Source organism: Ctenocephalides felis, unplaced genomic scaffold (genome assembly GCF_003426905.1).
Source record: "Ctenocephalides felis isolate EL2017-DRISC unplaced genomic scaffold, ASM342690v1 CF-g0.4_SCAFFOLD_03571, whole genome shotgun sequence".
NCBI lineage: Eukaryota > Metazoa > Arthropoda > Insecta > Siphonaptera > Pulicidae > Ctenocephalides > Ctenocephalides felis.
This window is the reverse complement of record NW_020539725.1, coordinates 14,818,091-14,835,311: the sequence shown is the minus strand read 5'-3', so window position 1 is coordinate 14,835,311 and position 17,221 is coordinate 14,818,091. Positions and strand designations below refer to the sequence as shown.

General features: G+C 27.6%; 1 protein-coding gene across 1 annotated transcript in view; it reads left to right on the top strand.

Moving 5' to 3' along the window:
• The window catches only part of LOC113385671 (myotubularin-related protein DDB_G0290005-like), a 268,319-nt gene that overhangs the window by 53,905 nt on the left and 197,193 nt on the right, over positions 1-17,221 (top strand). Inside the window, exon 2 of the mRNA XM_026623515.1 lies at positions 16,878-16,934. Coding sequence (XP_026479300.1) covers positions 16,878-16,934 — 57 coding nt within the window. The remainder of the gene's footprint in view (positions 1-16,877; positions 16,935-17,221) is intronic.

Below are 17,221 nucleotides of genomic sequence, written 5' to 3'. Positions count from 1 at the left end.
GACGCTATTTTTAAGTACTGACGCACAAATAATGCAGTATTGGTTACTTGTATTACTTTTTATTAAATATTTAATTTTTAATACATGAAGTTTATTTAGGAGTTGTTAAACTTAATTACATGATATATGGGTAAAGTTGAGTTTGGACCCTTCATTGATGAGTTTCGGAACGTTGGAAATATGTCATCAAAGAGAAGTTTTTTTATTCATGAAAATTGTGTTGGTTACATTTAAATGGGTTTTTTGTAATTGAAGATATATGCTTAACTGAATTTGTATATAATTGATAAACTGCTTTCATCGATCTATATTTTATGTTATATTACAGCGGAATACATCTTTTCGTATTCATATCATTCATACTGATTTTTGGACTTCAGTAATTCGTAAAGAGAATATTTTGATGTCTTTAATAATAATAATATGTTAATAATAATAAATAATAAGAAAAAGTATATACTATAGATTTTCTATATTTGCAATCTGCCTAGAAAGGTATTAAATGATTTTGATGACTATGTAAAGTTCAGATTTTAAAGTGCTACCAAAATACTACTTTTCATATCTAATATGAAGATACAGAAAAAATATGAAATTTAGACTACATGATAACTTGCTAAATCTAATAAAAGGATTGTTTTTTAATTCTTTTAGAGATGTTTGAGGAAAGTAGGTCTTTATCAAGTTGATTTAGGTGATTTACCAATCTAGTCTTGTCCTTAGATGCAAGCCTTCTGATTTTTTCTGTCACTGTATACAAATTTGTAGTCTTGGTGGAGAAGCCAATTTAGGGCATATTTGAGCGCCTCTATTTTTTTTAAGAAATTATTTTTGGGACTTGCGAAATGTTCATATTGAGTTGCAAGTCCACATTGGGTTGCATGTCCATATTGCCTTCCAGACTACTTTGTAGAAAAGAATCTTGCTGTGAGTTGATAGTTCCGACTTCAGACCCAACAGGCAAATTTGGAAAAAGTATGTTTTTTTGTATAGCGAAGGAAATGCTTTTATGCATCCCAGATTGGTGTTTTGTCTGGGTATGTCGGACTCAATACCGTCCTGCTATAATACCGACTAAAACCTCCGCTTTGCCCTTGCCTCTGGTCACCACGGATACCGCCGTTAGGCATTACCTCGTGGGGGGAGGATCTAGAATGTTATCATTCTTAACTTGATTTTATGCTCATCTTTTAAAATACTTTTTTGGAAAAAGTATGTATGTGTGTGTATGTGAACAGATTTTTTTGCCGTCAATCGACGTTTTCTCAAAAACGGCTGGCCCGATTTCAAAAATTTAAAAGCTATTCGATGTATAACGATGAGGACTAGCGTTTATCAATTTTGCGCGACGATCAGCCAAGCCGTTTTTTTTATAAGTTTTTGTAATGTAGTTTTTTTGACGTTTGTTAAAATTAAAATTAGACAATTTACTTGGTATAACGATGGAGTACTTAGTCTTAATGAACATACTAAATTAACGTCCTACTGAAACTGGTTCAATTATAAAAATTATTCATTTTTGAAAATTTGCTTTTATAAAATACTCCTAGTTTAACGTGTTCGTTCGTTTTCAATTATGTGTAATAAATCCACTCGGAATACTTTTAATAAATCATAAATTAATTTATTTTTAATTGATTAAGTCGATTATTTACACATATTGGGAAGTTCATGTAACTTGCCTCAAGGTAAAATACCAATACCAACTAGTTTAGATTGATTTTCATTCCATCTGAGAGACGAATTTGAGTTGTGTAGTTTCATACAAATTCATACTACGGTTTTTCCAAAATATAATTTGTATAAATATATACATACATAATTTTTAGCTTTAAGAATGTTTCATTGCACATGTCAATAAATAGCCGGCGCAAGCGAGCGACTGCATATGGATATGCAGATTCGAGAGAAATCAGTGAGAAATACAATTAGGTCAAATCGTATCTTTTATCATTTAAGACGTTTTCTCTTTGCCTGGAATACATATATAAAATGTCAACATAGAAAATAGATTATCTACCATTTTTAACTTTAATTTTACCATTATTATAACGGTACGTGATTTCTAACTTTAACAACTAACTGCCTTCGTGTTTTATGCGTTAACGGATTCTCTTTAAATAATTATATAGGAGATAGTGACAAAATGTCATCTGTGAGAGTATACTGGATTGTTATTTTTTATGATTATTCACAGAACACTTAGCTTGCAAATTAAGATTGTATGTTAGTATTAAAATTATTAGCCAGATTTTTGAGAAAGAGGTTCTATCGATTTAAACTAGTAATGTATTGACTAAAATATTAAATATGTAAAAACTAAAAATATTAAAAAAATTATAAAAACTATTTCTAAAATTTTCTAAAATAAACAATGCTACAACGAACGTTATTTACAAGGGAATTAATGTATTTATTACAGTTCCATGCATTTGTAAAAATGTCTTATTTCGAATAAGATTCGTTTATTATTTCATTTATCAATTGAATCATTTTTCTTATAAATAGATACAACGAGTGAACGATCTACAATTTTTTTTATTAAAAATGTTAATAACACTATTGTTTGTTCGATCGATGATTCTTAACGGTAATTGTTCGTAGTATGTGGTTTTTTTGCAAACAACTTTTATGTATGTCTTAAGACTGTTCAATATTTGATCGATGATCATTAATTTAGAAATTGCATAGCATATAGCATTTATTTATAAATCAGGAAGTTCCAGTTCCTTAAAAACCAAATTCTGCAATAGCGATGAATTTCCAAGTAAAAACTGAACTAAAAACTATTGCTTTTCATCAGTCTGCCCAAAGCTGGTGTCGAACCTGGGTAGTCTGAAATACCGTAGCTCTAACCACTTATATAATATTATTCAGAGGGTATATCAGGGATTCATAATGCAATACTTTCTATATTCTATAGTTTTTATTCTCAATCTTGAACATTACTGAATAGTTATATGAGCTTTTGTACACGAACTTCTCTCTGTATGCTGCTTCATTGGTAATTCAATGGTCACTCTATCTATATTTCTTTTAGATTTTTAGAAGTTTTTTAATACTGAGCATATATTTGTAGTAATATGCTGATTTTATTTAAATGTGTAACTATATGTTATGCGCAGTTTTAAATTACATTGAACTTGACAAAGATTGAATTGAATTGCAACTAAACTTACAATTAGTATTGCTATAAATGTATGCTTATTTGCATTGAATAATTTGTTACCCTTATACTTTTATTTATTAACATTAATATAAATTTAAAGATGTCTTATAAATCTATATTTCTATAATTATATTTCTAATCTCGCTTAATGTTCGAAAATATTTAAATTTTTATCTCATAACAAAGGCATGATCTTGAAAGATTTAAATGATCATGTCAATATTTAAAGATCTGGTTGAAATCTGACGATCGCGTGGATTGATATAATCAGAATTGTTTTTATATTTTATGATTCATATCACGTCATCATCTTTATCACGCACTCTATGGAAAGGAGCCGGTGGGTATTGCGTAAGATTTTCTATACCAATTAGCTTTTGCTTTGGTTAAACTTCGATTCGCTAACTTCTGCGAACTGTTTGAAACAAATTTTTTACAGAACTCAGATTTTGTTCATCTTTATCTATTTATTTACACTAAAATGTTTGACAAATTGACTATATAATCATTGATTTTAAAAAAATTACATTGTATTATAAAATAATATTTTTATAGAAATATGTTGAAATCAACTTAGATGTGAGAATAATTAATTAGAAATGATTTTTCAAAATTACTGAAGTTGTCCGTTACCTTTCATCAATGTTTTCTATCTAATTTATTGTTGACTGCTGTTAATGTTTAATGTTTTATTATAAAAAGTAATTCACATAATGCGATGTAACAAAACATTTTTAGAAAAACAGGTTGACTAAGTTGATTTAAAAATATAATTATTTTAAAATTGATTTTGTCATTCAAATTTGTCAATGAGGCTTTCTTTTTTTATGTGTTTCATATGTATGACTATACTTCGGAATATTAACTTTAACAAACATTAGATATTTTTTGCAATTGTCACGTGTTAGTATAATAAATTTCAGCAATTTATTTAAGCATTTAACTGTTTTCTGGTTGTGTAAGATCGAAAGCACAACATCGAACAATAGAATAACTCTATATTATCATTTTTTAATATTGTTAAAAATATAAGCACAAAAACAAATATGATAAAAAATGTTAAGGTCATGACTATTATTAAAAATAGATTCGAAAAAAAATATCAGAGCCATGACTGTAGCGGAGTTGATGGTATAGATAATTTTGTTCTGATTAGCGTTTTTTTTGTGAATAATGATGTATGGAAAGGTTCATTCAATTTAATATGAGTACATCATCGTTTAAAATACTAATATTACAAAGTATTTTCCGTAAATTTGTATTGGTTTAAAATTGAAAATAACAGTATTATTTATTACATTGTTTATTATGATGAAGCTTACATAGTCTTGACTTGTAATAAGCCATTACATAATAGCTAATAATTATCTAATTTTATGCTTAAAAATTCGTGTATAATATGAATAATCTGATAATTATTTCAGTTCAAAATTAACGAGTTCTGTCAAACCTTATCAAATCTTGTTTGAATTTCTTTCAATTAATGATGCAAAATTTACACTATGAAATATAATGAATTATGGTGATATTACTTCTCGAATATTTTTTGTCAGGTTTCTTCAAATGATAAGATTTTATTTCTTAAATTGTAATATTTTTTGTGCGGTTAATCTTATTATTGAATTGAGGAGTTGGTCTCAATATATTATTTTTATTTTATTCGACATTCTTTGTACTCACCGAGAATTTATTATAGTGATTTTAACATTCATTATTTTTAATACCATATTCTGGGGCCAATTCTCCGATAAAATGGAAATGTTATGTCACTGTCAAAAAGTTATGTATTTGTTGTGCGAGAAGGCGTTTTACATATAAAACCAGACCTTCAATATACACAAATGTTAAATAACAATATTATCAAAAGTGCAACTTTCTGATGTTACTTTGATAACACATAATAATGTCTAACTAAACTTAAAATTATGACATATGACGTTTTGTGTGTTTTGGATGTTTGATTTTATGTGGTTTGATTTTATGAAACGCTTGATCGCACAGCAAATACATCGTTTTTAACAAGCTTCTTACGATTAGACTAATTTTGTTACAATGATTTGTCATACTTATTAAATATCGTAGCAATGTTAAGTATTCACAATCATTTTTTTTATACAAAGTGATGTTATTCGATTTGTTTCATAGGAGCCAAGCAGCACGTTGCCATTTCAGCAATGCCTGACGCTTAAAATATAATAAAACAGTTTTATTTATTTTCATATTTTATGTTTCGATATGATCGATATTGCTTTTGACATTTGACGAGCTCGTGATGTGCACGCAAGTTGTCTTGACATTACTTACCGCCATATAAAAATATCTTTCGGATATTACTACATTATGACACGATCACTGCAATGCGCGATTGTTAGCAAAACTCCTGTCATCACTAGGGGGCGATCTTTAATCACGTGATAGATATTTTTAGGGATTTTTGTCCCTTCCTTTCCTCCTGGTGATATGTCGTGATATTCAAAATTATCCCCCTCGCCCACCAAACATCACATGTATTTTTAGTTACGTAAAATTTTTCGAATCAATTTTTACAATATACGAAAAAACCGTAAAATTTAGATTTTTTTAAAAAAAAATTAGGTAATAAATAAATACACGTGATATCTAACTAGATCCCTCTCTCCTCCCATGTGACTTTTTGCGATTTTTGTCTAACCTTCCCCTCCCCCTAAAAGTCTCACGTAATTAATGGACGCCTCCTTAGCAGTTTTTAGCATTTATAAGTTTTTTTTTATCTTTTCAGTACATATTCGAAACATGTTGAAGAATCCCTATCGTTTCGAAAAGTATACAGATCTGAATAAATAACATTTTTTTTTATTAACACGTTAATCGTCACGATAAGGTCAGAAAAATTTTCATGTGGGTCATGGTAACTTAGATAATTCAGTTTAAGTTAGTATCGAGGGAGCTTAGTGAATCAAAAAAAAAATTAGACACAATTTCCCGAAAAACACTAAGCCAAGAAATTTTCAAATTTTGTTACTGATAGTCCTAGCTTTCGAAACATAATGCAAATGTATGGTTTGCGTCGGACATCTACGATCGTAGCCCTTTACCAAATATATGTCTGACATAGCTCATGTAGAACTTTTTAGTGTAAGACACATATGACTGACATGGCCTGTAACATGGTAAAATAAAGTAAAATATCTTTATACATTCTCAGATGAAATTAACTCTAATTTCAACTTGTACTTTCTTACAAGCAGGTTTGTAATTTTTTTTTTACTTCTATTAAACAAGAAAATTAACTGAAACTCTCATTTTACTACACTCTTTGTGTAATACTAATAGTACTTATATATATTCATGCACTTTTCAGTACATATACATTTTATATTTCTTTTACTTGAACTTTAAATATAAATATATATCAAATATTTATAACATTTATATCATGCATTTTGATTGTTATTAGATGATGAATGATTGTGAGATCATGAGTTCTCTTACGTAATATTGTGCCATATTTATATATATATATATATATATATATATATATATATATATACTATTTAAATTTTGTAATTGTATTGTTGTTACGATATTATACATAAAGTATAAATATAGGAAAATTATCGATTATTTTAAAATTTATGGCAACTTTCAAATGCAGTTCAATCTATCAGGCTGTGTTAGCACATATAACGCTGCAAAAATGCAATATTTTTGCAAATCTTGATTGTTAGAAATGTGTATTCATTCATTTATTACAAAAAGTACATGCCAATTATATATCTCATATTTTATTTACATTCTTCTAATATTATACTCAATTACTTTCACTAATAACCAATGTAACTTAATACTTCGTGTAATGAATGTTCATACATATTTTTGTAGTTTTGATTAGAAGAATAAGATCACTGCATCAAAAACTATTGCAATTTTTACCAATTAATTACAAACATTATACAAGTCTAAAGTCATCGTCTGTAGTTTCTTTAAAAAAAAGTAGATTTTGAGGAAAACTTGAAGGTTATATTATATATATATATATATATATATATATAAATATTTAAATACTTAATTTGTTTACACGTGTGTCTCTATTATTAAAAGCATAAATCGTTCTGAAATTTCAATCTATTTCAAGGTCTTGTTATTGTGTTTCGACATTATTTATCTCATCCCATTTCGTTTAATACAATTAAATCGTAGGTTTATTATACATCTTCCATACATTAATTATATAAAAATCATAACATCCATTGCCAGACTTATTACTATTGTTTCCATTTAAAGACAGCAAAAAATCAAATACAATACATCATGTAAACAATGGATTCATGACAAACTATCCGTAGTACAATTTCGTAAATTACAAACATTACTTAAAAGGAAACAAACGGTGGAAAAAATAAGAGACTAATTGCGTTAACAACTTTTGGTTGGAGTCATGTAACCGAAATGGCGTAAAATGATTTATTATAAAAGTCAGAACTATATGATGATGATCTTCAATTTTATATAAATATTGGCATTGAAAATCGCTAGAAATGCGCATAGAGTGCATTTTTATTATTATATTTAGTGTCATTTTTTGCGTTTAGAGAGACATTTTTTATTATTTAAGAATAGAGCCCGTCGGGGTGTGATGATGTACGTGTACTAGCACAAATTATTCTCAACATCGGATAGCTCGATATCAAGCAGTATGATATCAAATTTTCAATTGAGGTTATAGATCTCGAATATCATATAATCGCAAGTGATTGTCGTATTTCGTGGGCATTGCTACAACATATATACCCGAACACTATTGGCTATGCATATCCTGGTTTGCACTTTTAAAAAAAACAAATACTGGGGTAGGATGTACAATAGCAAACATTAAACGTACAATTCAACGACTTATCATATTTCTAAAAATTATATAAACTGAAGCAAATTTCAAATTCTTTATCTCAAAAATATAAGTTTTTGTATTTCAGAATTATAATTAAAATATGAGTCAATTTTGATATTAGAAACAGATTTTTTTTTGTAGATCAATGAATTTTTTTAAATTTTGAGATTATTTTTTTTTTACTATTCATTTCTTTACACTCACAACACAAGCAAAATATTTCAATAAATCACTCAAATTGAATGCTTCGTTTCTTCATAAACTGTAATTTTAGCACTTTTTGCTTCATATCTCCGAAATTGCTGGACCTTTTTCAAAACTAACCAGCATATCTCCTCGTCAATTCGAATCGAATGATTTTTGAATCACTCAAATCTGTTGATCCGTTCTCTTAAAACTGACCATTTTTCCACTTTTTGGTCCATATCCATTTGCCTTTGTCAAAAACTAGGCACGTCTCCCCGTCAATAGGAATCAAATGTTTTATGAACCATTCAAATTGGTTGATCCGCACGCCCGAAATATTGTATCCACACACACACACACATCCATTTTTTCTAAGGTTTATTTCTAAGCCAAAATGTTCAGAAACCACTGAAACGTAAATGAATGCAAAAATTTCATTTTTGATTTTTGAATTCAAAAATTTCATTTTTGATTTTTGGAGATTACAATAATTTACTCTACGGGGAGTTAATAATTTAATATTTGATTTGAATTTATTCTTACATTTTGATTAAGGTAGATATTCTTGGAATGAAATGACACTTTTATATATCATACTTTTATAATAACAGTAATGATTGAATTAAAATTGTATTTATATTATAATCAAGTATAATTATTTTAAGACAAGTAAAAAAGCGTTCTGATTGCAAGTTCATTCAAGTGATAATTAGCCACCGTTTGGATAGTTAATAGAAATGTACTAGAGTTCGCTTCCGTATTGCAAGCTGAACGGGAAGTGCAAAAGGTCTGAGAGAAACGAGCTCATAATATGTAGTCTGATAGAAATTTATCAATACATACTTTACAGTCCTGCTTAAGGAAATGAAGAAAGTGTCTATATAGATATAAAAGTACAAAAGATTCTGTAAAAGTATATTATATTAAGAAAACCAATGTTTATAGATACAATTTCTAAACCATTTCGTTTTTTCGACATGTAACACTTGAAGATAACATTCAAATTAGAACATCATATTGAATATAAATTGAAATATTTAAAAATAATTCGTTATAAAAAAATTTTTCAATTTTAATATTCATTGCCCTACGTGGATTTAAAATGCAATTTTAATATTTATTTGCCTTGTACTCAAATGACTGAAATTTTGAGAAGAGGTTAAAACACGTGATAATTATTAGTTTTTCATTTGTTTTAATGCAATTTTTGAAGACCATAGTTTTGAATTTTAAATAATTATGAATAAATAATATTCTAATATTGTCTAGGCATTAGACTAATTGTAAAAAGGATCACATAGTACGATATTTTAACTATAATTGAACATTTCTAAGATACAGAGCTAAATATGCAAAAAATGACAGTTTTTGAGAGAACTAAGCGTCCGTTTTAAAAGATTCAAAAAACTTTCTGCTTGTTTTAACAAAATAATTGATTTTGGAAAAAAAAATTGTTTCAAAATTTTTTTTTTCAATTTTTTTTTCAAAAAAAAAAATTTTTTTTTGTATATCGAAGATAATTCAGATTTTAATTCTGACTAATGTTCTAATATAAACTTTAAACAAATATTTTCAATTTTGCTATTCAGTTTATATAATTCTTATAAATATTAGACAATGTTACAGTATTTATTTATAATAATCTATTTGAAAACATTTAATATTCCTCGAACATTTCGTTACGGTACGGGAAGTTCCAGCAATTTGCCTTAATGCATGATGCCATACATCCCACTAGTTAGTTTTTCATTTGTTTATTCACTAATTATATGAATTGTAGTTGTATGAAAGTCAATATGGTACGTTTTTATAACTAGAACATAAAAGCTCAATGTCATTGAAAATGCAAGAAAAAATATCAATTATATTCAATCGAAATGTAGAGCGATTTTCACAGGTAAAGTTTTGTTGGGCTTAAAAAGATTGTCAGTTTTTCATTTGTTTGTATGTACTCTTTAGTCTAATTGTATGAAAGTTAATATGGTACGTTTTTATAACTAGAATATAAAACCTCAATGTCATTGAAAATGCAAGAAAAATTATCAATAATATTCAGTCTAAATGTAATTCACAGGTAAAGTTTTGTTTTGCTAAAAGAGATTATTAGTTTTTCATTTCTTTATACACTTCAGACTAATTGTATGAAAGTTAATATGGTACGTTTTCATAACCAGAGCATAAAAGCTTCTATCAATATCATTGAAAATTCAAGAAAAAATTGTAATATTCAGTCAAATTAGAGGGGTATTAACAGGTAAAAGTTTTGTTTGATTAGAAATAATAAGGGAGAAGTTCTTGGATAAAATAGCTGTTATGAGTGAAGTCAAGGACTCTCAAAAAACTATGTTTTTGCTGTTTGATCGAGCGTTTTATACAATATTAACTTCTAAAACCTAATCTCCAAATGGCATAAACGTTAGAATTTAGTTCAACTTAATGTTTCTGATAACAAATTATTGCACTTAGGGGGAAGTCCCGTAACGCCGGACGGCACCAAGTACCGGACACTCTATTTAACACGTATTATTTAAGTATAAATCTTTTTATTTCAAAATACAAGTGAAAGGGGCACTGGAGGCACACAGGTACAGGATATAACATAAATCATAATTAAATAAACATTTCGTAAAATATTTTTTGATTTATTTATAAATAACTTTAGGTGTCCGCCACTAGTCTGGGGACTTCCCTCTATGATAACATATGTGTGAAGTTGAACTAATTTTATATTTGACATGGTTTTTTTAACATTCGTGACTACCGACTCATGTGATTGCTCCAACATAACTAATCTATTTTTTCCAAGAATTGGCTCATAAGTTATTGTGATCCAATTTTCATATTTAAAAATTTTAATTTTAAAACAAAGAAATAAATACAATTGACTGCAGTATGTGGGTCAATTTATGCAATTCCTTAACCAAGAAAATATCCACTATCCAATTGCCACCTCAAGCTTATATATTATGTTGCTCAGCTCTCTCATTACCTGTGTTTTATTCGAGCCGGTGTAATCGCGTAACTAGAGAAAACACGTATGCGCAAAAAATGCTAAGAAAACTATCTTGATATGTAGACGCTTATATTATATTATGTAACGCATATTATCTTGAAACCTGAAATTCTAGGAGATGCCGTGAGCACCAGCAATCGAGGTAGAAAATCGGCATAATAATAAATTTACTCTGTCATTTCGTTAGTGCGTGTTGGTACAGGAAACTGTATTATATTATGTATAAATATCTCCCAAATCACTATTTTCCAAATTTATACGTATCTGAAATTAGAAAATTAGAAATAACTAAATAATAATAATAATAAATAATATGAACCTGCCGAAGACAAGTCCATGATATGAGAGCACCAAAAAATCAATGATTTCCTTCTCCTTCCTTGTTTATTATTCTCATTGCCGTTTTATTTCTATTAATTAATGATCTATTTTGCCTTTGACGACGTCGTGTAGAAAGCACTCTATTTGCAGAATGGATCCGACCCAGTTCCCTTTTCTTTTTAGGATCGTGCTCAGTAGAGTCCTTTCTTTGTCCACTCTTCTCAGGATTTTTGCATTTGTTGTCTTGAAATAACTAAAGGGTAGTAAAATTTATTATGAAATCCTACAAACACCATTCTTCAATACGCGCAATATACACCCCTGTGGTTGTTATGAAAAAAAGGACGTACAAATATCAAATAATATTGGTTTTAATATAATAATCGTAACTACTTTTTTGTGAAATGTTAATTATTTGTTCATAAAAATCTTGGGTCATATCAATAAACAAAACTGAAAAATGTGTTCGTACAAGTAATTGCCGAATAATTTCAAAATATGTAAATGACCTCAAAGAATATTGAATATCCTTTTTAGTCTACTCTAAGAATCTATTAATATTTTACCCTTGATATTGATTACTATATGATAACTTGAAGTAAATGTTGAGCATTTTCATGGTAATAAAAACAGACAAATTGCCGGCGATCATTTTAGCACAAATTCATAGTTTGGATTTCTCTATATTGGTTCAAATCACGCGAAGGACGATTTGGCAAAATGACATTTTTGCATGACCTTTCGAAATACATTCCAGACGATGAAATATTTATTGTTCGAGTCGTAATAATCCTATAAAGAAACCGAATAGAAGCTTATATTTTCTATTTAAATTTCTAAGGTCGTATATTCTGCTATTATATTTGCGAGTTATTACTTTAAAATTACTTTGAGGGGAGTATTCTGGTCTGGACATGAATTTTTTGTGATTTTTGAAAGACTAAGATAAAAATGGCAAACAATTTCACTATATATTTTTTACGAGTTATTAATTAGGATTTTGGGAATATAAGAAAAAAATTAAATTTAGCTAGATGAAAGTGGCTTTTTGCCTCAAGGCAAGTTACAAAAACCTCCCGATAGGTTTAATAAATGACTTAATCAACCGAAATTAAGATATAGATATTTAGATTAACATAACAATTTCAAATGTTTATTTCAAAAATAGAGTTTTTGCTTTCATTTAAGTCCAAACATAGCGATTACCAATTGAATTTTTTCACACACATTTATAAGATCTGTAATTATATTAATTATAGTGCACAGACACGTGTTTTTGAGAAAACGGCGATTTAAGGTAAAAAAATCTGTTCATATACATACACACACACGTACCTTTGCTAAATTTCATCTCATTCGATTCAGAATGGCTTGAAACGCATAGAAAAAATAAAATTAGCAAATCTTATTATTTGATGAAAACATAAACTTCTTCTTCGGGAAGTTAAAAATATTCATAAAGTTTTAATTCTAATAGGTGAAATGATGGATCTCAAAAAAATTGCACCTGACACTCCAAATAATCTGAGAAAATAGTAAATATACACTATATTATTAATCTAGAATAATGTATGAACTAAGAACAAGGTGAAATACTTTTTATATGAAAAGGGAAAAAAGTACAATTTTCTTGTGATATTCTTTTGTTTTTTATTAAAAAAAGAGTATAAATCAGAATTTAGGGATGAACGTAGTTCATACTAAAGAAAAGTCTATAAAGAACCTTCTGGAATTTTTTTAGGTAAATCAGTTTGGTAAAAATTGAGAAATCGTGGATATCGTATCGAAAAAGACAGTTTTTCGGAAGGAAACAGGAGGATTATCGTGGTCAATCAATTTAAATTTTGAAATTTTTTTTTGTACACAATCTTGAATAGTTAAACTTTGATAGTATCTTAAAACAGAAGATCTTAAATTATAAAATACTAATTTAATATATCATTTAATGCAAATTAAGTCTTTTATAATTTTTAATTGTTGATAACATGTGCATCGTAGTGAAACATGAAAACTGGGTCTGAAATTTTATTTATTATGAAAAATATACTGATTTTTTTATAATATTAATTATTTGCACTATAAAATCAACAAATTATATACATTTGGCTAACTTATTTTTAAGATTAAATAAGTAGAAAATTCGTTTCAATTTCCAAGCTGCTAGTTCACAAAAAAATAAATGTTTTTGCATGTTATTTTTCAGTAAATCTAATAAATTTCTATCTAAAATAAAGCATAATAACACAGACCACGATATGCTTAAATTACTCTACAAATGACGTATACTAAGGTGTCTTATTTTGTGCTTGCAATGTTCTTATAACTTTGCATGTTTTACCTTCAACAACTGATATTGATAAGAATTCACATTGTGAACTTGAATATTTCCTCATATGCTTCATAATAAATATTTTGCATGGTGTATTAAAACTATATTGATTTAACGCTAGAATTCAAAAGTTATGAGTATGGGTATCGTTCAGCTTTTGATGAAGTTTTTCATACATACATTAAATCTCAAAGAACAAGATTAAGTGCAATGCCATATTGGGAATATAATTTTTTTCAAGGATAAGTATAGACTTGAATAAGTGATCAAGAAAGTTTGTGGATATGTAATCTAAGTAAATCTAATCTCAATTATTTTGTAAATTTTGTCTGAATATCATAAATAGATTTTCAATAAATGTTTTTGCTTCAAAGTATGCATCTTTGTTTTGTTATTTATGCCAAAGTTACAACTTATCTTTAAATGTGGTGGCAGCGGTGAGATTCGAACCCACGCCTCCGATAGGGCAGGTAGTTTATACTTCTTTCTCTTCTAGATTTAACTTCATTATGTATTTTTTCTAAATTATTATTTATTAACAAATGTGCATTATTTGTGTTGTATCATTATTATTTGCTAAACAGTAATTACTGAGTTCTCAAAATTGACTTAATTTATTGATTTTCAGATCAATATTAATTCATTTATATTATAATATATATTATTATTATGTTTAGTTTAACTCAATATATATGACAATTTGTATATATATTTCTTCTATTTTGTTAATTTTAAATATTGCAAAGAATGTTTTACAATTCATGGTACTAGTGATTCCAAAAGGATTTTATAATAACTTTTAACTATAGCGTTGTAGTTACTATCCAACAAAATGATATAAAACTTGGCACAATCACTGTATTAACAATTTCATAGGAAAAAATAGTTTCACAAACAATTAAAAATATATTACGCGTCTAGCCATCATTTATTATTTTTCAAATGGGTCAGTATTGCGCATTCAAAATGTTAAAAATCAACAATGGTCTAAATTTTTATTCATTTATATTGTATTCATGACCTTCTGATTCACTTTTGAGCACCAAATTATAATCACACGGTTTATATTATGGAATAATACATTTATAATTTCATAATAGCTTCTAGAAGACAATAAAATGCAAATATTTACTTTGCAATTGTTTGCAATTAATTTGTAGTACGAATTCCGTATCATATACTAATATTTGAATAATAGATTCGAGTTATCTGAAAGAAATTCAATTTAAATGGAAGTTATATGAATATAATTACAAAATATAAACATTATATTTTGTTAATTTCGGTATCAGTATTGTTATTAACTGTTGTTGGAATAAATGTGCTGAATTTTCCGAAATGTAAGTTATACTAAAAGACAAAAAACTTAAGTATGCATACCTTAAATTATTTTTTGTTTACTAAATGGTCAGTTTTTATCATTTTTGCGTCTTTGAAATCACTTTCCACAACTAGAATGTTTTTCATACTGTACAAATCGCATGTATTTTTCAATCAATCAAATTGTTTATATGAAAAATACATCTGTGTAACTAAATTGATCAGTAGTAGATCCTAGGACCATAAGTTTCTTTAAATGTTGAGTGCGATAACCTAACCTCCAAAACTTTATAAGTGGTTTTAAATTGAAGTAATTTTTGCGATAATTCTTGAAATTCAGTCCTAGAAATGTTATTCACTATTGCGGCTTCAATATTTATATGAACAAAATTAAAAGAAATTAACCACAATAACCAAAAAATGGTAATAATTTCACCCAAGCACTAGCTCTAGGTTCACTTCAAAGCTCTAGGTTGCACTTAAAAGCTCATTTCCAAACAACGTGAGGTAATTTTATTTTCTAAATTTTTTCAGGACAAAAGGTCAGTACTCTTATCCCATTTCGGCTTGACGTTAAGGTCTGAGACACCCTGTATAAATAATATGGAAACACAGTATTTGGCTATATGTTTTAATTTTAGTCATAGCAGAAATCGAGAATAAGAATTATCCGTTTCCAAGAAAACTACTGCTCCTTATTTCATGTTCAAGTTGTGAATATATCTAAGTAACATTACAAGATGTCATATTAATTTTACGGTTTCCTAAAAAGGGTTTTAGCAATCGGACAAACTGTTATTATGAGCGTAATATATGTAATTATTTCCAATGCACTGTTATTTGCCTCTTTAGCTTAAGGAAATTATATATTCTCATGTTACATTCGATGACGATAAATGTCTAAATGTCTGCAGGTAGTATGAGCATACTGATGTTAAAGTTGAAAGGTGGAATATTTATCTAACTGTCATCGTGAAGATACTATCGGATAATACCTTTACCTATTGCACTACATGATACTAAACTATTATCAATTATAAGTTCTCAGAGATCAGAAAAATACTATTGCAAAAACAGACCATCTTGGAAATATGAATTGATTAGGTAGCATATATTTATTGGAACGCCAACTAGCTGGCGACTTTTTATTATTTGAGAGCTAAAAGAGATTTGTGTTAATATTTAGTGCGGAAAATAGAAATAGTAGAGAATTGTTTTTCATGGTACATAATCTGTGACGCGATGCACTTTTATAATTTGTCTTACAAATAGTTAGTGTTAGTGTTTTTATATTTTATAAATTTGGTTTCGAAACTGGTTTATAAATTGAGAAATAAATACTAGTTTCATAAGTCTGATTATGAGCAAAGTTCTTGAAGTCTGACGTTGCACTATTTCGATTGTAATACTGTAATCTATATAGTGTATTTTTTCATTCTAATACTAATAAAATTAATCAATGTAATAGTAGTAATAAAATTAATGCAATAATTCATGGAATATCACAATTATGTGATCTAATGATAAGTATACCTATATAAGAAAATCTATGTTCAAGAATTCAATTGTCAAGTTCAAGAATTGAACTTACCTTCTTATGTATTCTTTATAAATTGTACATTTCTATATTTAAATTATCATTATTTCATTTTAATTTTTCTTATTTTTCCAGATTCCTTTATCTCATGGAAAGGCGTCGTCGGTTCCTTTTGCGACCATTGATGGAAAGGTAAAGTCAATCTTTTTCATATGAATTTATATATGTCGTGATCGGATCAAATTATAAATAGTTTGATTCGAAAGCTCTAATATTGAAGATAATTTTTTTATAATATATATCAATGAATTTCTTCTTGAAAATTCTTTTTTTGCACGTTTTGCGATTAAGTAAATGCCTAATTGTAGTAAATATTATTATTATCAGTTCACTGAGTTTATAATCTTAATTGGTATTAGACTAATGTGCCAAAAAAGTGTTTTAAAATAGTGCTTCATAACCATAAAAGTATGCAGTAG